This window comes from Tamandua tetradactyla, chromosome 14 (genome assembly GCF_023851605.1).
Source record: "Tamandua tetradactyla isolate mTamTet1 chromosome 14, mTamTet1.pri, whole genome shotgun sequence".
NCBI lineage: Eukaryota > Metazoa > Chordata > Mammalia > Pilosa > Myrmecophagidae > Tamandua > Tamandua tetradactyla.
The window spans coordinates 83,466,494-83,486,885 of record NC_135340.1 but is presented as its reverse complement, the minus strand read 5'-3'; the positions used below and the strand labels follow the sequence as shown (position 1 = coordinate 83,486,885).

The following is a 20,392-nucleotide window of genomic DNA, read 5'->3' as shown; positions in this document are numbered from 1 at the left end:
AAGCAGAGGTGGGGGGGGACCTGCTTATCTAAAAATTTTCAGATTCCTGGGCCCCACTCCAGATCTACTTAATCAGAATTGTTCTTTAATGTTTTATACCCTCTATCATTTGCTAACACTGTCCCAAATAGATGAAAAGGAGAGGAAATTGGAAATGTTATAAGTTAGCCTTGTCAAATCTGGCTCACCTCAGTTCTCAGGTAAAACATATCATTTATCATTTAACATACGATGGCTGGTATGCTGGCCAGTCAATTCCACTGATTTGCTCAACTCCTATCCAATCCCCTCTCAACCATCATTGTTAGCAATACTACAGACGGAGGAACAGGGTCAGTGGCAATGTGTTTTTAAGAAAAGTTTCCATCTTCTGGCTTCTTCGCTCTTTTTTTTTTTTAATAACCTTTATTGCAGTGCAATTTACATAGAACAGAATGCAACCACTTAGTATACACTTCAAAGCTTTGATAAATGTATATACCCATGTATCCATCACCACAATCAAGATGTAATATTTCTATCACCTCCCAAATTTTAACTTATGCCCCTTTGAAATTAATCCCCCCGCAAGGGCTCTCAGGCAGCCAACCACTGATCTACTTTCTACTTTTTTTAGTGGTTGTTTTCTTTATAATTTCACATAAACTGAAGCAGTTTGTACTGTTTTGTTTCTGGCTTCTTTCACTCACCATGTTTTTGAGATTCATCCAAATTGTGTGTATCAGTAGGCTGTTTGTTTCTACTGGCAATAGTGTTCTATTTTATGGATAAACTACAATTTGCTTATCCCTATGCCTACTGAAGGATATTTCAGTTGTTCCAACTGTGAATAGAGCTGCTTCAAAGACATCTGTATACAAGTATGGACATGTTTTCATTTACCTTGGATAAATACCTAAGAGTAATATTTTTATATGTGTACTTATACTAAAAGTCCCGCTACTCAGTACATATACAAAAAGATCTGAAAGCAGGGTCTCAAGCAGATATTTGCACACTGATGTTCACAGCGGCATTATTAACAACTGCAAAAAGATGGCAGCAGCACAAGTGTCCATCAACTGATGAATGGATAACAAAATGTGTTAAACACATAAGATGGAATATTATTCAGCAGTAAGAAAGAATGGAGTCCTGAATGAAGCACACAACAACATGAATGAACCTTGAGGACATTATGCTAAGTAAAATAAGTTAGACACAAAAAGACAAATATCGTATGATTTCACTAATATGAAATAATTATAAAACTCATAGACATAAAATCTAGAATACAGGTTACCAGGAGATAGAATGAGGCTAAAGAGTAGGGAGTAATTGCTTAATATGTGCAGAATTTCTAACTAGGTTGAACTTAAACCTAGTTTAAGTTTATCCCTTTGAAAAGGGATAGAGGTTATGGTAGCACGTTACTGTAAAATAATGAATAGTGCAGAATTGTGTGTGAATGTGGTTGAAAGGGGAAGTTTAGAGTCATGTATGTCACCAGAAGGAAGACTAGAGGTTAAAACGGGAATGTGTAACATAGTGAATATTGTGGTGAACAATTAACAGTATTAAATACTAAAAAGTTCTTTCAGGAACTAGGACAAATGTTTGATACTATGACAAGAAGTGAATAATAGAGGGGTACATTGGGAAAAAATGTACCTGTGACAAACTATAGACTATTGTTAACAGTAATAACTTAATATTCTTTCATCAACAGTAACAAAGGTACCACAAACAATACTAGAGGTCAATAATAGGGGGGAATAAAGGGCATGGGGTATTTTAGGTTTTATTTTTTATTTTATTTTTTGTGAGTAATGAAAATGTTCTAAAATTGATTGTAGCAATGAATGCACAACTATGTGGTGATACTGTGAGACACTGATTGTATACATTGGATGGATTTAATGATGTGTGAACAGATCTCAAAAAAATTACATTTAAAAAAAAGAAGAAAGCAGAGTGTATTAGTTAGGGTTCTCTAGAGAAACAGAATCAACAGGGAACACTTGCAAATATAAAATTTATGAAAGTGTCTCACGTGACCGTAGGAATGCAGAGTCCAAAATCCACAGGGCAGGCTGCGAAGCCGATGACTCCAATGGATGGCCTGGATGAACTCCACAGGAGAGGCTCACCAGCCAAAGCAGGAATGGAGCCTGTCTCCTCTGAGTCCTTCTTAAAAGGCTTCCCATGATTGGATTTAGCATCACTAATTGCAGAAGACACTCCCTTTTGGCTGATTACAAATGGAATCAGCTGTGGATGTAGCTGACGTGATCATGACCTAATCCTATGAAATGTCCTCATTGCAACAGACAGGCCAGCGCTTGCCCAATCAGATGAACAGGTACCACAACTTGGCCAAGTTGACACCTGTCCCTAACCATGACACAGAGCTTCTTTTATAGTAAACTCATATCCAGCAGGTTAGTCATGGCTTTGGGCCTATGCATAACCTAGACCTGGTGATAAGACAGTGACACTGGGGGTTAAGCAAATAAGTTTTAGTTGAGTCTTTAGCCTTGGCTCTCTGGATGATAATGACTTCATGGCCTGTTTAGTTTGCTAGCTGCTGGAATGCAATATACCAGAAATGAAATGGCTTTTAAAAAGGGAAATTAAATAAGTTGCAAGTTTACAGTTTCTAAGGCCAAGAAAATGTCCCAATTAAAGCAAGTCTACAGAAACATCCAATCTAAGGCATCCAGGGAAAGAATCCCTGATTTAAGAAGGCCAATGGATGTCAGGGTTTCTCTCTCAAGTGAGAAGGCACATGGTGAACACAGTCAGGGCTTCTCTCTCATCTGGAAAGGCACATGGCGAACACGGCATCATCTGCTAGCTTCCTCTCCTGGCTTTCTGTTTCATGAAGCTCCCCAGGAGGCATTTAACTTCTTCATCTCCTAAGGTCACTGGCTGGTGAACTCTGCTTCTCGTGGCTATGTCATTCTCTGCTCTCTCTGAATCTCCCACTTTCTTCAAAATGTTTCCCCCTTTTATAGGATTCCAGTAAACTAATCAAGACCCACCTAGAATGGGTGGAGACACGTTGCCACCTAATCCAGTTTAACAACCACTCCTGATTGAGTCACATCTCCAGGGAGAAAATCTAATTAAAGTTTCAAACATACATTACTCTAGAGGGATTAGAAGAAACGGCTGCCTTTACAAAATGGGATTAGGATTAAAATATGGCTTTTCTAGGGTACATACATCCTTTCAAACCAGCACACGGCCTCAGGTAATAAATGAGCCAAGACCAAAAAGAGGGTAACACTTGGCTCCAGCTATCCCAAATTAAATAGTAAAGACTTGTAATAGGATGAAAATCACTTTTAAAAAAGACTTTAGGCTAGGAACACAAGTAACAAAAACAAAAAACTAAAAATAAAATAATATAATAATAATTAAAGGCTTTAGGCCAAAACAAAAACACAAACAAAAGAGAATGCAATAACCTCTGAATTTCAGCTAAAATTCAAAACATAACAACTAGCAAGTGACTTCTTACCTCTGTGCATAATCTTGTGCTTCTCCCTCAGATATGTCAGTCCCTTTATTACCTAGAGGAAATGTAAAAAGATGGAAAACCGAACAATTATGTTGAGAAAACAATTTCTCTACTTTAAAATATCTAGAAAAGATTTCACCTAATATCACAAATTTGCCTTCCTCCCTTAATTTTTATTTTGTTTCATTTTTTTAACCTGCTATATCAAGCAACCAAATTTCTACATGGCATATAGAGTATTACTTTTTTAAAAATTGTGGTAACATACAAACAACATAAAATTTCCCATTTTAACCAATTCATACAATTCAGCTGGTATTGATCACATTCACAATGTTGTGATACCATCACCATCATGCATTATCAAATAATTTCCATAACCCCAGAGGCTCTATACCCATTAAGCATTCCCCCCTCCCCTCCCCGCCGACAGTAACCCGTACTCTATTACTTTCTGCCTCTATGAATTTGCCTATTCTAAGTATTTCATATAAGTTAAGTCATACAATATCTGTCCTTTTGTGTCTGACTTATTTCAGTCAACATCTGTCTTCAAGGTTCATTCATGCTGTTGCTTTATCAGAACTTCCTTTTTATAGCCGATTAATATTTCAGTGTCTGTATCTTCCACACTTTGTTTATCCATTTGTTGGCTGATGGACACTTGGGTTGCTTCCATATTTTGGCAACTGTGAATAATGCCACTATAAACATCAATGTGCTTTTGTCTGTTTTTTGGGGGGGGGTGCGGGGGTGTGCATGGTCCGAGAATTGAATCCAGGTCTCTCGCATGAAAGGCGAGCATTTTACCACTGAACCACCTGTGCACCCTGCCTTTTTCAGTCTTTTAATTGGGTAGTTGGTCTTTTTGTTGCTGAGCTGTAGATGTTCTTTATAGTTTCTGGATTTTAAACCTTTATCACATATATGGTTTTCATACCTCTTCTCTCATTCTGTAGGTTGTCTTTTCACTTTCCTTAATAATGTTATTTGATGTACAGCAGTTTTAAATTTTGCTGAAGTCCAATTTATCTATTTTCTCTTCTGTTGCTCATGCTTTCACATAAATTCTAAGAATACAGTGCCTAATATAGGGTCCTGAAGGTATTTCTCTATGTTCTTTTCTAAGAATTGTCTAGTTTCAACTCTTATATTTACGTCATTATCCATTATGAATTAGAGGTTTTTTGTGTGTGGGGGGGGTGTACATGGACCATGAATTGAACCTGGGTCTCCTGCATGGCAGGCGAGCATCCTACCACTGAATTTACCTGTGCACCCTAGACTACTAGTTTTAAGTAAAAAAAAAGCTTTTGCTTGAATCTTCATTTTTCTAAATCTGCAGTCTGCTTTTCAGCTTTTCTAAAATGGATATTCCCTTAGACATCTTGTTATTTTTCAAGAGACAGATTTAATGTAAAAGAAGTCACTTTCCTAGTTCCAATGAGAAAGTATTGTACCTGAGTAGAGAAAATTCTAGTGAGAAAACTCCACTTTTCTTATAAACTTTCCTTTTACTAACTTCCCATCTATCTCTCGTCTTCTACCAACCCATTTACTGATCAATGAGGGAACCTGGAAAAAAAAACTTGATGATATACTCACAGCAATGCTAACTTTTCCTAAAATTTGTTCAGGAATTCTTCCAGCTTTCTTCAAAACTTGATCCAAGGAACCCCCATCCTAAGAATAAGAATATCAACCCATTTAGTGAAAATTTTTCTATTCTTTCAAGTGTTAAACTTCATAAGAAAAGTGAACCTCACACATGGCTAAGGATAAGTACCCTTTGGTTTGTTTCAGATGTCAAATACGCCACAAATGCAAAACATAAAAGGTGTCACATAACTGGTAATTCAAACCCTACAAATAATCATTAAATAATCAGTGGTCACAGAAAAGGCTTGATTTGCACTAAACTGAGAATATAGTATAGTGGTTAGGAAAAGTATCAAAATTCTAATCCCAGCTCTGCTTACTACCTAAGGCACCTTTACCATATTGCTCAGCTTGTAACATGGCGATGATAATAATTAGAAGCTTATAAGACACACAGGGCTATTATAAAGATTAAGTAAGTTAATACACATAATGCACTTAGAACAATATTTAGCACATGGCAAGTGTTCAATAAATGTTAGTCATTATTATCACCATTATCTAAATCATAACTTACATTTGGTATTACCCCAATGAATCATAATTAAAAAAATTTTTTTTCAATTGTCAAAAAATGCAATAACTGATTCCACAAATTCTATAATATGCCATGGACTATACTATGTCCTAAGGTGGATAAAGATATGCAAAAACCAGAAGACCTATTTCCTGTCCTAAATAAATTTACAAACTACTAAAGAAAATAGATAATTCTGAAATATTTAAAAAAACAGCAACAAATAAATGTATAAAGAATGCTGCTGACATGCAGAAGAAGAGAGAAGTAATTCTGTCTTCACTTGGAAGCTGGTATTTGAGCTGAACTTTGAAAAATGATTATGACTTCTATACCTAGGAAAGGGAAGAGCAAGGATAGAAAAGAACAGGATACTTCTATAGGATCAAAACATTAAATTGCCTAATACTCCTGGGATGGCATGTGGCTCACTTCACCGTGGGTACATGAAGAGATGCAGTGAGGAATATGGCAGAAAATGCAGCTGTGGCCAGATCATGGAACTCTAGCAAAGAACAAGACTTGAATTCAGGGAAACAGTAGCACATCAATCCAACCTGAGTGTTTTAAGATTAGAACCATAGCAGCTATGAGAATGAGAACAAGACTGTGGAGGCAGGGAGACAGCAAAAAGAATAGGGAACAAGGGGAAGATGTCATGAGCCAGGCCCTGGGCAGAGGCAATAGAAAGGGAATGTGCAGGAAATGATGCAATTTAAAATTACCCTCAGGGGAGAAAAAAAAAATACCCTCAGAAGTAGAGATAATTCCTGCATATTCAAACTGATTTTCTAAAATGTACTATCTACACCAAGCAGTTATCATTATCAGCTAACATTCATAAAACACCACCTGTGTATAAGACAAAGCAATCTATAATAAACTAAGGATGGAAAAAGCTATAAGATGCAGAAAGAACATATTCATAGAGGCAAGGCACTTTAAATCCTCCTCTGAAGCAAGGCAGGAAACAAACAGTTGAATGCAGAGAACAGACAAGGCAACAATTAATTGCTCAGAGGAGGAAGCAATTCCTGGACAAAGCAGTTAAGGGAAGGGTCCTCAACCTGGCATGGAAAATGTGCCTCAGATGTGGGCAAGACCTGGATAAGCACAGAAAAGTTCTAGACATCCTCCCTTCAAGATCACCTTTATAATACAACCATCAAGTGCGGGATTAAAGAACAATACATGACAGCATGATAAACAAGAGAAGAGCATAACTCCAGTTTTATAAAAAGTAAATATGTATTTACTCACACAAAACAAGAACATCAAACATGTTAACAATGGTTATTTCTAGTCTAGGTGGTAAGATCATGAGAGATTTTTTGTTACATGACAATTTCTTTGTGTTTTCCTATTGTCTATAAATTTTCTACAATTAATATGTTTTATCTTTTAAATTACTGAACTTTGTTATGAAACCAGAGTATTAATCTATAAATCAATTAACAGATACTGAACCAGCACCTATCTTGTGCAAAGGCACTGTTTTCTTTGTAGAGTAGGTGAGGAAATAAGCAAGACTCAACAAGGGATACACAGGAAATACTGCCCAAAACAATGCTAAAAATGGACTATCAACATAAAAATTCTGCGCTTAAACAAAGGACAGTTTGGACCAACTGATTTCTGTTACTGTTAACTCTGGATCACTGATGCTAAAAGAAAAGAAGTGGTGCAGGTATGTATTTCTCAAATGCAGGAGAGTTTCACATAGCATATTAATATCCTTGAACATGTCTAACTTCTGATTATAATAAAGTCCCTAGTACAAAATATGTAATGGTGGGTCAGGCTGCCCGGTAGCACAGTAGACTGCATCACAGATAATCTACACACAGAGATTAGCATGGAGTTATGAATCGATAATCAAACAGAATTCCCCTGTGAAGACACATTTTCCAAGAGTTCTTACCCAAGTTGTGACCCAGTCTGAGGCTTAGCTTAGTAATTCTATTGTCCTGGCTCCCTTCACGATGCCATAGGTCCCTTGGGGCCGAACCAGAACACCACCATAGCCCAGGTAATCTTCCCCAAGTCAGCAGTCTCCCAGAGAAACACCATAGCCCAATTCAATTTCCATACTGATGTGAAGAGGGATCTCAGTGCAGAAACTTCCCAAGCCATTTCTACTTTGCTTCCAATTGAATATGTTTTCAGTTCCTTTGTTTGAATAATCCTGCCTAGTCTTCAGGAAGGACTATACATACGAAACAAGATTGCAAAGCAACTCTGTAATAACCGGATTCAAATGAGGTAGGAAAGTTAACCCCGTGGCTCTCAGGTTCATCTCAGCAATGAATATCAACACCTCTCGAATGACCCAAACAGCAGTGTAAATACAGAGGGCAGCCTAACTAACCATCCTGGTTAATACTTTCCCTGGAAATTGACAAGATAAATATTTGTATTAAAAAGAAAAGATCCTTGGCTCTCTTCCCTTTAACCTCCTTCTGAGCTATAAACAGAGTCACACTTACAGTGTGAACAATGGAATTAGTAAGATTTAAGGGGCATGACCCACAGTCAGGATCACCCAAAGTTGCCTGCAACTAACCTTACTATCCATAATTCTACATGACTGTTGCCAAGGACTTGCCTTCACTGACTAAAGCTGATGAAATTGTGCTTATTTTTAGAAGCCAATTATTAACTAAGTCAGTGAATAGGTTTTCTGTAAAAGAGACAACTGCTTTATGAAGACAATAGCTCAAAAGATTTTGCTCCTGCATAAAAACCATCAATTCTAAGTCCTCAGTTCTCTGGTTGCTCAGCTACTACCTGTGCAGGAATCTTCTTCCCTAAAAGATAAGAGCATTCCTGTTCCACCTTGGGTCTCAGAATTTGGACTGGGTAGTACAAACACAGTGTATTTATAAAAAAAAAGTTCAGTCCCTGGCAAAGTGCTTTACAAGATGGGAAAAAAAATGCCAATGACACAAATTTACTTTCAAATGCACCCAAAAAATGATCTAAGCAATGGACAATATATAATAAAGCAAAAAAAGCAAAATTTCCATTTTAGAATATAGGTGGTAGGTTTATGGATGTACATTATGCATAATTCTTCAACTTTCTGTATGTTTGAAAATTTTGATAATGAACTGTTGGGAAAAAATGTTAATGACACAGAAACTAATGGAAAGAGTATGAGGAGAAGAACTTCACAAGTTGGAATGTGGCTATCAAACAGAGCTCTACATGACACCTTTAAAATGCTGAATATGAAACAAAGCAGAAATCCTCCAAGAGCCATGGCAACCGACAATGTTCCAGTCAGGAGCCATGGTGCAGGAGTTTCCCGCAGGAAGGTCTACTCAGGAACCAGGAAGAAGTGAGAGTATCCAGGACTGGGGAAGAAAACTACTCTGGACCTGGCTACTTGGGCTTCGTGGAACTGCTTCCCTGCAAGGGCCCATCTAGACTCTCTAGCAGCTCTGGGCCTCTCCACTGGCATTAAGAAACTGTTCAGCTGCCCTTGGGACCCGTGTACATCCAAGGACCGAAGGTTCTATTGGTGACTTCAAGGTCTAACAGTCTCCAACTAAGCCTTTGGCCATCTTGGTCACTTCATTCATTTACTCAACAATATCAGATACAGGGGTCAGATGCTGTGCTTGGCCCTCAAAAGTTTTTTAACCCTTTCAGCCTCTGACAGGTGGTTCTCCAGGCTCAGGTTCCCCAGGGTACTCCCAGAGATATGTTCTGCTTGGGGACTTAACATGGGAAAACTATTCCCAGAAAATCAAATCCATGAGGAAGAAAAAAACAGAAAACTGGCCTCCAGATATTGGAAATGGGCCAGGGGAAGGGAAACTATTCCCATTTTGTCCTTTTTCATCTTCTCCTTCTGGAAAGGAAGGTTGAGGGGATTGGCAGCACAAAGGGTACAAAGGGTGTGGTCATTATCTATGAAACTAGAGTGTATGAACAAATAAGGATTCCAGAATAAGGGAGCTTAAACATCTGAAAACAGACAAATATAAAGATGTTCCTATTTCCCATGCCATGAGGTCATAAAGGTTCCTATTTCCCATGCCATGAGGTAAAAGGGTCTAAATAATAAACAGGCAGCCATCTATCAATGTTTGGGGCCTAATTCTAACTTCTGAAGCAAGCAACTGGAGTTCAACTACCGTCACCCCCCCCCCCCCCAAATGGCCTCTTGGTTCCTCTATTAAAGGAAGAATTCTGGGTGATACAGAACTTGGAGATAATTGAGGGAAAAAGTTCCTAATGGTTCAGAAGAGGGAAGGTATGAGGTAACATATGGCTGGTACTCAGAAGCCCTTTCATCACAACTGACACCCTCACTTGAGTTTCTACTGGTGAGAAGGCCTCCCCATGGGAATTGAGTCAGCAAAGGAGAAGGCCCTAGAACAAAGTCCTCTAGCTTTTGAACAACCCTGGAAGGCAGAGATGCTGCTCTTGATGTCTGCCTCCCCTTGGCAGCTCACATGGCATCTTGCATGTAACAGGCACTAAAAATAAGTGTTTGCGAAACTGAATCCATGTTGATTAATTACTGTTGATGTAAACTCTAACTGGCTCCAAGAGCTAAAAACCATAGAAACACAGGATGCTGGCACAGGGAGGGGCCCCTAGAGGAGATCTGGTCCAAACATTGCGCTGCACAGATGAGAAAATCCTAAGAGAATGTATGACTTGAATGGGATAGTGGAGGGTATGAAATTTAAAGCAAGGAGATCTGGTTTGAATTCAGCTCTAACACTTACTTATTCTGTCACTTAGAATTTCTACAGTTTCTCAGGGGGCCTTACTCTTTCTATCTCATGTCAGAAGAGGGGAGGGTTACTCATATGACAAGGCTGATGTTTTTAGCAACTCACATGTTGTGAAAAGGGTCTGACATGTGGTGGTAAGATGCAAAAGCCATTTGTTTATTTATGTCTAGTCATGCCATTACACCCACCTTCCATCTTGCATGCAAGACTAAGAAAGAAGGCTACTCTGGCCTTTCGTGTCACCATTTTATCTCCATCGCCTGCATCCCATCCCTCTTATAGTTTTCCAGGCTCTCCACTGCCATTTACTTATCTTAATCCAAAACTGTTAGACTACAGCTGGAAACCCAAGCTTCATCAGCACAAGCAGCACAAGAAACCCAAAGCCTAAGGAACAGCAAGCTGAGGGGAGGCCAAGACCAGAAGTGCGCACATGCTTCCCAGGGAGACTGCTTTGTTTTCACTGAACACGGGGGAATGAGAGATTTCTCAATAACCTTGAGACATGCTGAAAACAATTTCAGGATCTATATTCCACATGACACCCACAAATGTTGGCAAATGCCTGGAAAGAATGTGTAAAGCACTTCTTGATCATTAAAATGAAGAGAAATTCAAAATAATGGGGACAATGGCGAGGGAAAAAGCTCCTGGAGTTCAGTAGGACGAGACGCTGAGGCTCTTTCTCCAGAAGTTAGGGCAGGTCTAGGGTCAGAAAAGTATGAGGGATGGGAAGGGAACGAAGGACACAATGCTGGACTATGCATAGAAGCCACACTGTATGCAGACTCAGCCCTCATCTCTGAACTGTCAGCCCCAATGAGCATAGAGCAAAAGCTTATGTTTGCAGAACACATACTCTTCAACAGGCAGTATGTTATTTTAATTAATCTTCACAACAGTGAGGCAGGAGGTATAATAACGGCCATTTTATAGATGAGGAAGCTAATCACCAGAAAAATAAAGAAAGTTCTCCAAGGTCACAAAAAGAAGGCAGTGGTCCACCAACAAATATTTACTGAACATTTACTATGTCCAGGAACACTATGGGCTTTGGAGACACAGTGGCGAACAAGATAAGGTCTCCACTTGGATTTCTGTAGAGAATAGAGACGTGAACAAAAATCTGTCAGATTCCATAAATGCTCTCTCACTTTAAGAGTGTATCCACCAGGAATACATGATTACTGCCACCTCTCTTTGAAGATAGTCAGGAATGTAGAAAGGAAGCCTGTCATCTTTTGGATCCTTTAAGTTCTACCGTCAGGCTTTCCAGAGGCTCAAGACAGAAGTGTGGATCCAGGAAGCAGCAAGAAGGCAGCTGGTCACCACCCAGACAAAATATTAGGCCAGAGCTATCCAACTCCCAGGCCCTTCCTCCAGGTGCTAACAGGGGGCCACATACCATGTGCTCCATGCAGATGCTGATCTCGCCATCACTGTAAAAAGCACCATAGAAGCCCACGATGTATGGAGAGTTGCACTCATGCAGGACTTGCAATTCCCTTATGATCTGGTTCCGGATTGCGGGTTTGATCTCCAGGTGAATCAGCTGGGGAAAAAACGTTAGGAGGAAGAGAGGCTTTATAAATATATGGATAGATGGATGGATGGACTCTTTCTTAAATGCTTAAGCTCTTGAAGGCAGGGTGAAGGGAAACAGGCAAGTTTTAATGAATGAGCTTCTGTCTAACCACAGCATTGAGTGCTAATGAATTAAGCCAGGTATTAGCACAGGAGAAGCTGTGACAAGGGTATGACTAGCTGTGCCTCTGCCCTGGGAGCCCAAATTAGATAACAGGGGCTCACCTCTCAATAATTGTTGACTGGAAAGCCTCCTCGAAAAGGACTCACAGACATAACAGATAGGAAGAAAGTGGCTTTGAAGAGTTGGTCTATACTCAAGGATTGTTGTGGTAGAAGGGAATGAGGAACTGGGGGATATGCTGAACTAAGCTGCCCAAGAGACCTCAGGAGCCTGATGTGGTTAAGATTTAGCCAAGACCTTAGGTGCCACCATAAGTCCCCCTAACAGTGTCCTTTGTTCCAGTTAGGGAGACAAGTGACAAACTCATAAAATGGTTACCTAACAAAGCTGTGTTTCTAAGAAGAAATAATGTGTGTCAGAGGACATGAAGGCAGTGGTCATTAGGGTGCGCTGAAGCAGTTAGTGAAGGCTAGACAAGAGGCAGGCACTGAAGACAAGTAGTTTGAAAAGACAGAGGGAGCAGCATAAGCAAAAATATAGGGACAGGAATGAACATGGAATACTGAAGAACATGGAGGAATTCAACCTCACTGGAACAAAAAGGTTGTGTTCAAGAGAAGGACCAAAGACAGCAAACAACAGAAGTACATTAAAAAACTACATGCCATGGTGGGAAATTATGGTTTTATATGAAGGGAGATAAAGAGAACCACTAACAGAACTAGAGCACAGGGAAGCAACCTGAAGTCAGTGTTCTGTGTGTCCTTGGGGCTTAGTGGATGAAAGTGGCTTCTTCTACACTTGATATATGACAATCTCCCTGGCATTCTTTTCACAGAACACAGACAGCTAAAGAAGGGTCACCTACTGTTATTTTCCAGTCTAAAGAAGGGAACAAATACACTAACATAGTCAACTGTGTATTTACTCATAATCTGATAAATTACCTGAGTTCAGAAATCATTAGCACCAAAAGGGTTGAGTGAAAAGTCAATCTCCTTTCTCCTGTGTCCCCAGGTCTGTTTATATGTTAATCAAAGCAAACCTGATTCAGTCCTTTTTTTTTCTAAGTAACCTCACCTTTCTGGCCATGACCAGGCCGGAGGGCTTGTGGGAGACCTTGAATACCACCCCGCCATTGCCAGCACCCAGCTCACTGATCTTCTCAAAGTCATCATCCTTCAGTTCTCCAACCTTCTGCTTCTGGGTAAGAAAGGCCTCAAGGCGCTTCCGCTGCTGTTCATCAAGCTCTAACTCCTCCAGCTTCTTCTGCAAGGCCTCCAGATTGGTCCTGTGTCAAAAGGGAAAATAGAGTTCAACACTTTCACCAGAGAAGTCAACCTGAGTGAGCTTCTGCCTTCAGGCCAGATAGTGAGAAGACAAAGGAGGAGGCAAGAGTTTCCTTGTCTGGTGCTCCTTTTATCTACCTTATCAACAGATGAGTAAACATATGGATTATAAATAAATAAATAATAGGGGGAACAAATGTTGAAATAAATTTAGCAGATTGAAATGCTAGTGATCAATGAAAGGGAGGAGTAAGGGGTATGGTATGTATGAATCTTTTTCTGAATTGATGCAAATATTCTAAGAAATGATCATGGTGATGGGCGGGCCACAGTGGCTCAGCAGGCAAGAATACTTGCCTGCCATGCCAGAGGACCTGGGTTCGATTCCCAATGCCTGCCCATGTAAAAAAAAAAAAAGAAATGATTATGGTAATAAATATCCAACTATGTGATGATATTGTGAGCTATTGATTATATATCAAGAATGGAATGATCATATGGTAAGAATGTTTACGTTTGTATGTGGTTATGTTTAAGAAATTAAAAAAAAAAAGAGGCAAGGGTTTCATCTGCAACGGCTCTGCTTCCTCCACTCCAGACACCTCACGGAATTCACTGCTCAGGGCCTCGGTTCCCTCATTTGTAAAATGGGGAAATTAGACCTCTCTGAAAATGCTGTATGTCCACACAAGGAACCAAAGAAGCTACTAGAACCCAGAATGAACCACCTGCCTTTGTTTTAAAACCCCAGTTTCAAAAGTCCAACCAAAGCTGGTTTTATTACGTTTACCCCATACAGAAAATAAAATCTCTTCTCTAAAACCACTAAACTAAAATCAAACCAAATCACCAAAACAGGCTCCAGACTGAATCACAACAGTAGAAACCCTCATTTCAAATGTGATCAGGTCCAACAACCAAGCTAATTGAAAGAGTGAGTTGGAAAAAGAAATTAGAAAAACGATACACCTAAAATATCTTATTTTTGCATAACACATATAAATGTGGATTCACTCACCATCTTTTAAAGCAAACATAAAATAAGGTCTTTTCCTTAAGTGAAAGTCCAATGGTGAGAACTCTATATAGTCTTTCTTACATGAAGTAGAACATAATATTATATATGGTTTCCAATTCCTGATTCTTTGGTTTAAAATGATAGACATCTGCAGAATAATCTCAATGTAAAATTTCAAAATTTTATGATTTTATGATTTTCCCTTAATCATAACACTCATCTAATTTGACAATAATGTTTTTTAGTGAATGAATTTTTTTGAGTCTTTCCACAGCTTTCAACTTAGTGCTCATAGGCGAAAAAAAGAAAAAATAAAAACTCCATTTATAATTACATTTCATCAGTTTATCTGATATTAAATACAAAACCAGCTACAACTGGCATAAACGGGCTTGTGAACAAACTGTCTCTTGGTAAACATAATTCAACCAGTGGGAGATGAAGCGAGTGGGAAAATGACAGAAAGCAACCTACCAGTCATGCAATAAGCATGTCGTGGGTATTACAGAAAGAATGTCATGTTTTAGGGAGGGAATGGAAAAGTACACATTAATCCTGTCAGTCTGTTAAGGGGAGGGCGGTATAGAGGTTCTACAGTGTTTAAGCCTTTAATTCAAACAGATGACAAAACAGGCTACCACACATTAGAACACGGGTGCCCCCCACCAAACACACACACACACAATTTCTGTAGGGATAATCTTCCACTTTTCATTCACTCCCTTTATTCCAAACCTCAAGAAGGCAGAGATGGAACCCTAATGACAATACAGTATATGGAGAGATCCAACACTGCTTTGCAAATAACATAGAACACGGGGTCAAAGAGGACACAAGGTTGACCAATTTTCAATTCACGAAGATTTCACAGGCTAAAGCCTATGCTTCAAATACAATCCTATCTCCACTGCACACCAATCTGATGATGGATCTACTGGGAAAGATTAACATAGCTTTGCAAGTTACACCAGCCACCAGAAATCCCATCCATTTGATAATGCTGACTGCTCATTTTCTTGGCTATCTTAGGAGAGAAGTTATTCTCCCACCTTTGGGAAGAAAACAAAATCTGGGCTTTGTGCCACCTTCTGCCTTCTTTCACCTGACATTCATTACTCTCTCCTATGCTCTATCCTCTAATCGCCTATCCCATCAGCTAAGGAACATTTTTTGCTTGTTTTTTAAAAAAATTTTTTTATTGTGAAATATATTCAAAAAAGCAATAAATTTCAAAGTACATTTTAACAAGCAGGTATAAAACAGATTTCAAAGTTTGGTATGAGTCACAGTTCCACAATTTCAGGTTTTTCCTTCAAGCTGCTCCAAGTCACTGGACACTAAAAAGAAATATCAATATGAAGAACCAATAGTCATACTCATTTATTAAATCCTAACTTCTCTGTTATTGCTTCTCCTCCTTTGATCCTTCTCCCAATCTTTAGGGATATTTGGGCTATGCCCATTCTAACTTTTTCTTGTTGAAAAGGAGTATTGACATATGGGACAGAGGAATGGGACTGGTTGATGTTCTTGGAGAGACCAGCATCTCTGGGTTTCAGGATCTGGCCTAGGAAGCATCTGGAGGTTGTGGGTTTCTGGAAAGTAACCTTAGTGTGTGAAACTTTTCTAGACTCTCAGATAGAGCCCTAAGTGTTCTTTAGGGTTAACAGGAATGGGGTTGGTTGGGGCTTGGAAAACTATGGTAATTAGCAATATCTAGCTGAAGCTTGCATAAGAGCCTATGTACTTTTATACACACATAAACACGTACATAAACTTATTTGCGAAAAGTCTGTGTTTTTAATAAATGGCATCATAGTATTCTGCTACTTGCTCTTTTTAAAAATCAGTGTTTTGGGGGGGTAATTTCATTATTACATAAAGGCCTGCTTATTCTCATTGATTGCGGTGTATTCTATGAACACGGACTATATCATTGTTTCCATTGATTCTAAAAGTATCAAAGTAACCATATTACAAGATAAATCAAAGTTGACTCTCCTCACTTGAAGTTATTCCTCCTGTTTTCAATTTACATATTAAAATACGAATATATTGTGGTTTTAGGTTTCTGAAAAGTAAACTTAGTGCATGAAACTTTCGTAGAATCTCAGAGCCCTGAGTGTTGTTCTTTAGGGTTAACAGGAATGACGTTGGTTGGGGTTTGACAAACCATAGCAACTAGTGATATCCAGCTGAAGCCTGCCTAAGAATAGCCTCCAGAATAGCCTCTTGACTCTATGTGAACTCTCTTACCTTATTTTGTTACAGTTCTTTTCCCAACTTTAGTCAGGCAGGCATTGTTGACCCCAGACTCATCCCTGGAAGTCATGTCCCATGGTACCAGGGAGACTCACACCACTGGACATCACATGCCACGTAGTGGGGAGGGTAATCATTTTACTTGCAGAGCTGGGCTTAGAGAGAGACAGACCACATCTGAGCAACATAGAGGTTCTCTGGAAGTAACTCTCAGGCATAATTATAGGTAGGCTCAGCTTCTCTTCTACAGAAGAAATAAGCTTCATAAGAGTAAGCCTCAAGATCAAGAGCCTGCTCTCTCTCTCTCAGCCAACATGGACAAGCAAACTCACTGCCCTCCCCTCTCTACGTGGGACATGACTTCCAGGGGTGTGGGCCTTCCTGGCCACGTGGAACAGAAATCCTAGAATGAGCTGAGACTCAGCATCAAGGGATTGAGAAAAACTCTAGATGAGCTGAGAACCAGCATCAACGGATTAAGAAAACCTTCTCAACCAAAAGGGGGAAGAATGAAATGAAACAAAGCGTCAATGGCTGAGAGATTCCAAACAGAGTCAAGAGGTTATCCTGGAGGTTATGCATTAAGTAGATATCACCTTGTTATCCAAGATGAAATGGAGAGGCTGGAGGGAACTGCCTGAAAATGTAGAGCTGTGTTCCAGCAGCCATGTTTCTTGATGATGATTGTATAATGATATAGCTTTCACAATGTGACTGTATGATTGTGAAAACCTTGTGTCTGATGCTCCTTTTATCTACCTTGTTAACAGACGAGTAGAACATATGGAATAAAAATAAATAATAGGGGGAACAGAGGTTAAAATAAATTTAGTTTGAAATGCTAGTGACCAATAGACGGGAGAGGTAAGGGGTATGGTATGTATAATTTTTTTTTTCTGTTTTCGCTTTATTTTTCTGTTTTCTTTTTATTTCTTCTTCTGAATTGATGCAAATGTTCTAAGAAATGATCATGATGATGAATACGAAACTATGTGATGATATTGTGAATTACTGATTATATATGTAGAACGGAATGTGCATATGTTAAGAATGTGTGTGTGTTTCTTTCTTGTTTTAAAAATTAATAAAAAAAATCTTGTGTCTGATGCTCCTTTTATCTATGGTATGGACAGATGAGTAAAACATATAGATTAAAAATAAATAATGGGGGAACAAATGTTAAAATAAATTTAGCACATTGAAATGCTAGTGATCAATAAAAGGGAGTGGTAAGGGGTATAGGAAAAAATAGGGAAAACAAAGGCTAAAATATATTGGGTAGATGGAAATATTAGCAGTCAATGAGAGGGAGGGGTAAGGGGTATGGTTGTATAATCTTTTTTTTCTGTTTTCGCTTTATTTTTCTGTTTTCTTTTTATTTCTTTTCTCTGAATTGATGCAAATGTTCTAAGAAATGATCATGGTAATGATATTGTGAGTTTTTTTATTACATACCGAGAATGGAATGATCATATGGTAAAATGTTCATGTTTGTATATTATGTTTAAAAAAATTTTTTTAATTAAAAAGATCAATGGCCTGGACTATTAACTTAGAAGTCCCTAGTATTTGAGACAGTATCAGGGGTTTCCCAGTGGGGAAAGTTTTCATAAGGAGCTGGCTTTTGATCTCTGCTTTCATAAGGTGGAAACCTCAGATGTGTGAGCCAGGAAAAGGTTTGGTATCCAGCAAAGACTGTAAACTGTGGTGGTGAGATGCTTTTAATGACAGGTATGTAAGGAGGAGGACTGGGGGTGAAACTGTGTTGCTGAATTAAAAAGTCAATGGTGGAGAGGCTGGAGGGAAAATGTAGAGCTGTGTTCCAGTAGCCATGTTTCTTGATGATGATTGAACAATGATATAGCTTTCACAATGAGACTCTGTGAATGTGAAAACCTTGTGTCTGATACTCCTTTTAGCTACTATATCAACAGAAGAGTAGAACATATGGAATAAAAATAAATAATAGGGGGAACAAATGTTAAATTTCATTTGAAATGCTAGTGGTAAATGAAAGTGAGGGGTAAGGGGTATGGTATGTATAATCTTTTTTTTCTCTATTATTGTTTTATTTCTTTTTCTGTTGTCTTTTTATTTCTTTTTCTAAATCGATGCAAATGTTCTAAGAAATGATGAATATGCAACTATGTGATGATATTAAGAATTACTGATTTATATGTAGAATGGAATGATATCTTAATGTTTTGTTTGTTATTTTTTTTTAATTAATAAAAAAAAAAAAGCCAATGGTACTCAGGGGTTTTGGATTCTTGGTGATCAACCAGTCATGGGACCATGTTGACAAGTCACTCAACCTCTTCACATCTCAGATTTCTCTTCTGTAAAATGGGAGTAACTATTCCTTGCCAACTTTATCAGGATGAGGATCAAATAGAAAACTAATATAAAGAAATGGAATTTCTACAAATTTCTACATTAATTTTAGGGTTGAGGGGGCTGGAAGACAAGGACAAACCAAAGCAGCAACCATAGGATCCTAAAATTATTGCTCGATCTTTTAATTTAGTGATTCTTAAAGCTCTCCAAAATTTTTAAAAATATGTTTCAGAGAATGAAAGACTAAAGATTTTGTCTGAAGGTAAAAGGGAGATCCCAGCATCAAAATGGCTTTCAATACTCAGCTAAAAAAAAAAAGTCAATAATGTAACAGTATTCAGCACTGCTTCAGCTTACAGAGTTAATTATGTTCAAGAAGGCTCATCTCTGCCCTCCCAACGTGAAATGCTGCAAGCAAATGAGTAAGAATTAAAGCAGAGAGGGCCCCTCACCCTTTTAATCATACTACAAATCTTCAAAACTTGGTGGTCAAGAACCTGCCTCCTTCATAATCTTCAGTTTTAACTGAAATCAGCAACACAAAGATTGGAGAATGAAAAAAAGAAACTGGGGCCCTGATACAATAAATCTCTCAGACATACACACCCTTCTCCAGGGAACAGCTATAATCAGCTCTGACCCCCATCATGTTTACCATAGCAGAAAGAAAACAGCACACTGCAATGTGAATTCTGCTTCATGGCTGTTTTGGAGTAAACCCAAGTTCATTCAGATACAAGAAGATTATAGGCTTGATATGGGAATGCAGAGGAAAAACTAGGGTTGTCATCTGAGTCCTGAAAACACCAAAGAAGCAAACTGAAGTGGGCGGGGAAAGGAAGATCCTATGGAAAAGGACATCTCCTTTCCTCTCTTCTCACCCCTCTGCTAAGGCTAATTACACTGCCACACTGGAATCGTTCATTTGTATTGCAGTAAATTTAATCAAGAAGCAATACAAAATGTAGCACAAGAGGAACCTTAAAATCCACCTGATCCAACCACCATTTTACTGGTGAGGAAACCGAGGTCCAAAGAGGACAAGGTCACACAGAGAATTGGTGGCAGGTCTCCCAACTTCTAGAACAGAGATCCTTTCAAGGCCCCACACTGCCCCCTCCAACCTTGAGAGTCACTGCACTCAGAAGCTGGCCTAAGGAATTGCTAAAGGGGGGCTGAGGGGGAGAGGGTAACATTCAGACAAAGGAATGGCATCTTCAAACTGCCAAAAACCAGCCAGTTGAGTTCTCTCTGCCAGGGTGCATACAAGGAAGGCCAGAGGGTGAAGCCAATCATAATGCTGGAAGGAAAGTGAGGGTGCAAATGCAAGTGGATGATCTCACCAG

General features: G+C 38.9%; 1 protein-coding gene across 1 annotated transcript in view; it reads right to left on the bottom strand.

The window, feature by feature from the left end:
• The window catches only part of MAP2K1 (mitogen-activated protein kinase kinase 1), a 98,909-nt gene that overhangs the window by 34,563 nt on the left and 43,954 nt on the right, over positions 1 to 20,392 (bottom strand). Inside the window, exons 2-5 of the mRNA XM_077128280.1 lie at positions 13,221 to 13,431; positions 11,838 to 11,984; positions 5,111 to 5,188; positions 3,506 to 3,557 (exon numbers count right to left, since the gene is read on the bottom strand). Coding sequence (XP_076984395.1) covers positions 3,506 to 3,557; positions 5,111 to 5,188; positions 11,838 to 11,984; positions 13,221 to 13,431 — 488 coding nt within the window. The remainder of the gene's footprint in view (positions 1 to 3,505; positions 3,558 to 5,110; positions 5,189 to 11,837; positions 11,985 to 13,220; positions 13,432 to 20,392) is intronic.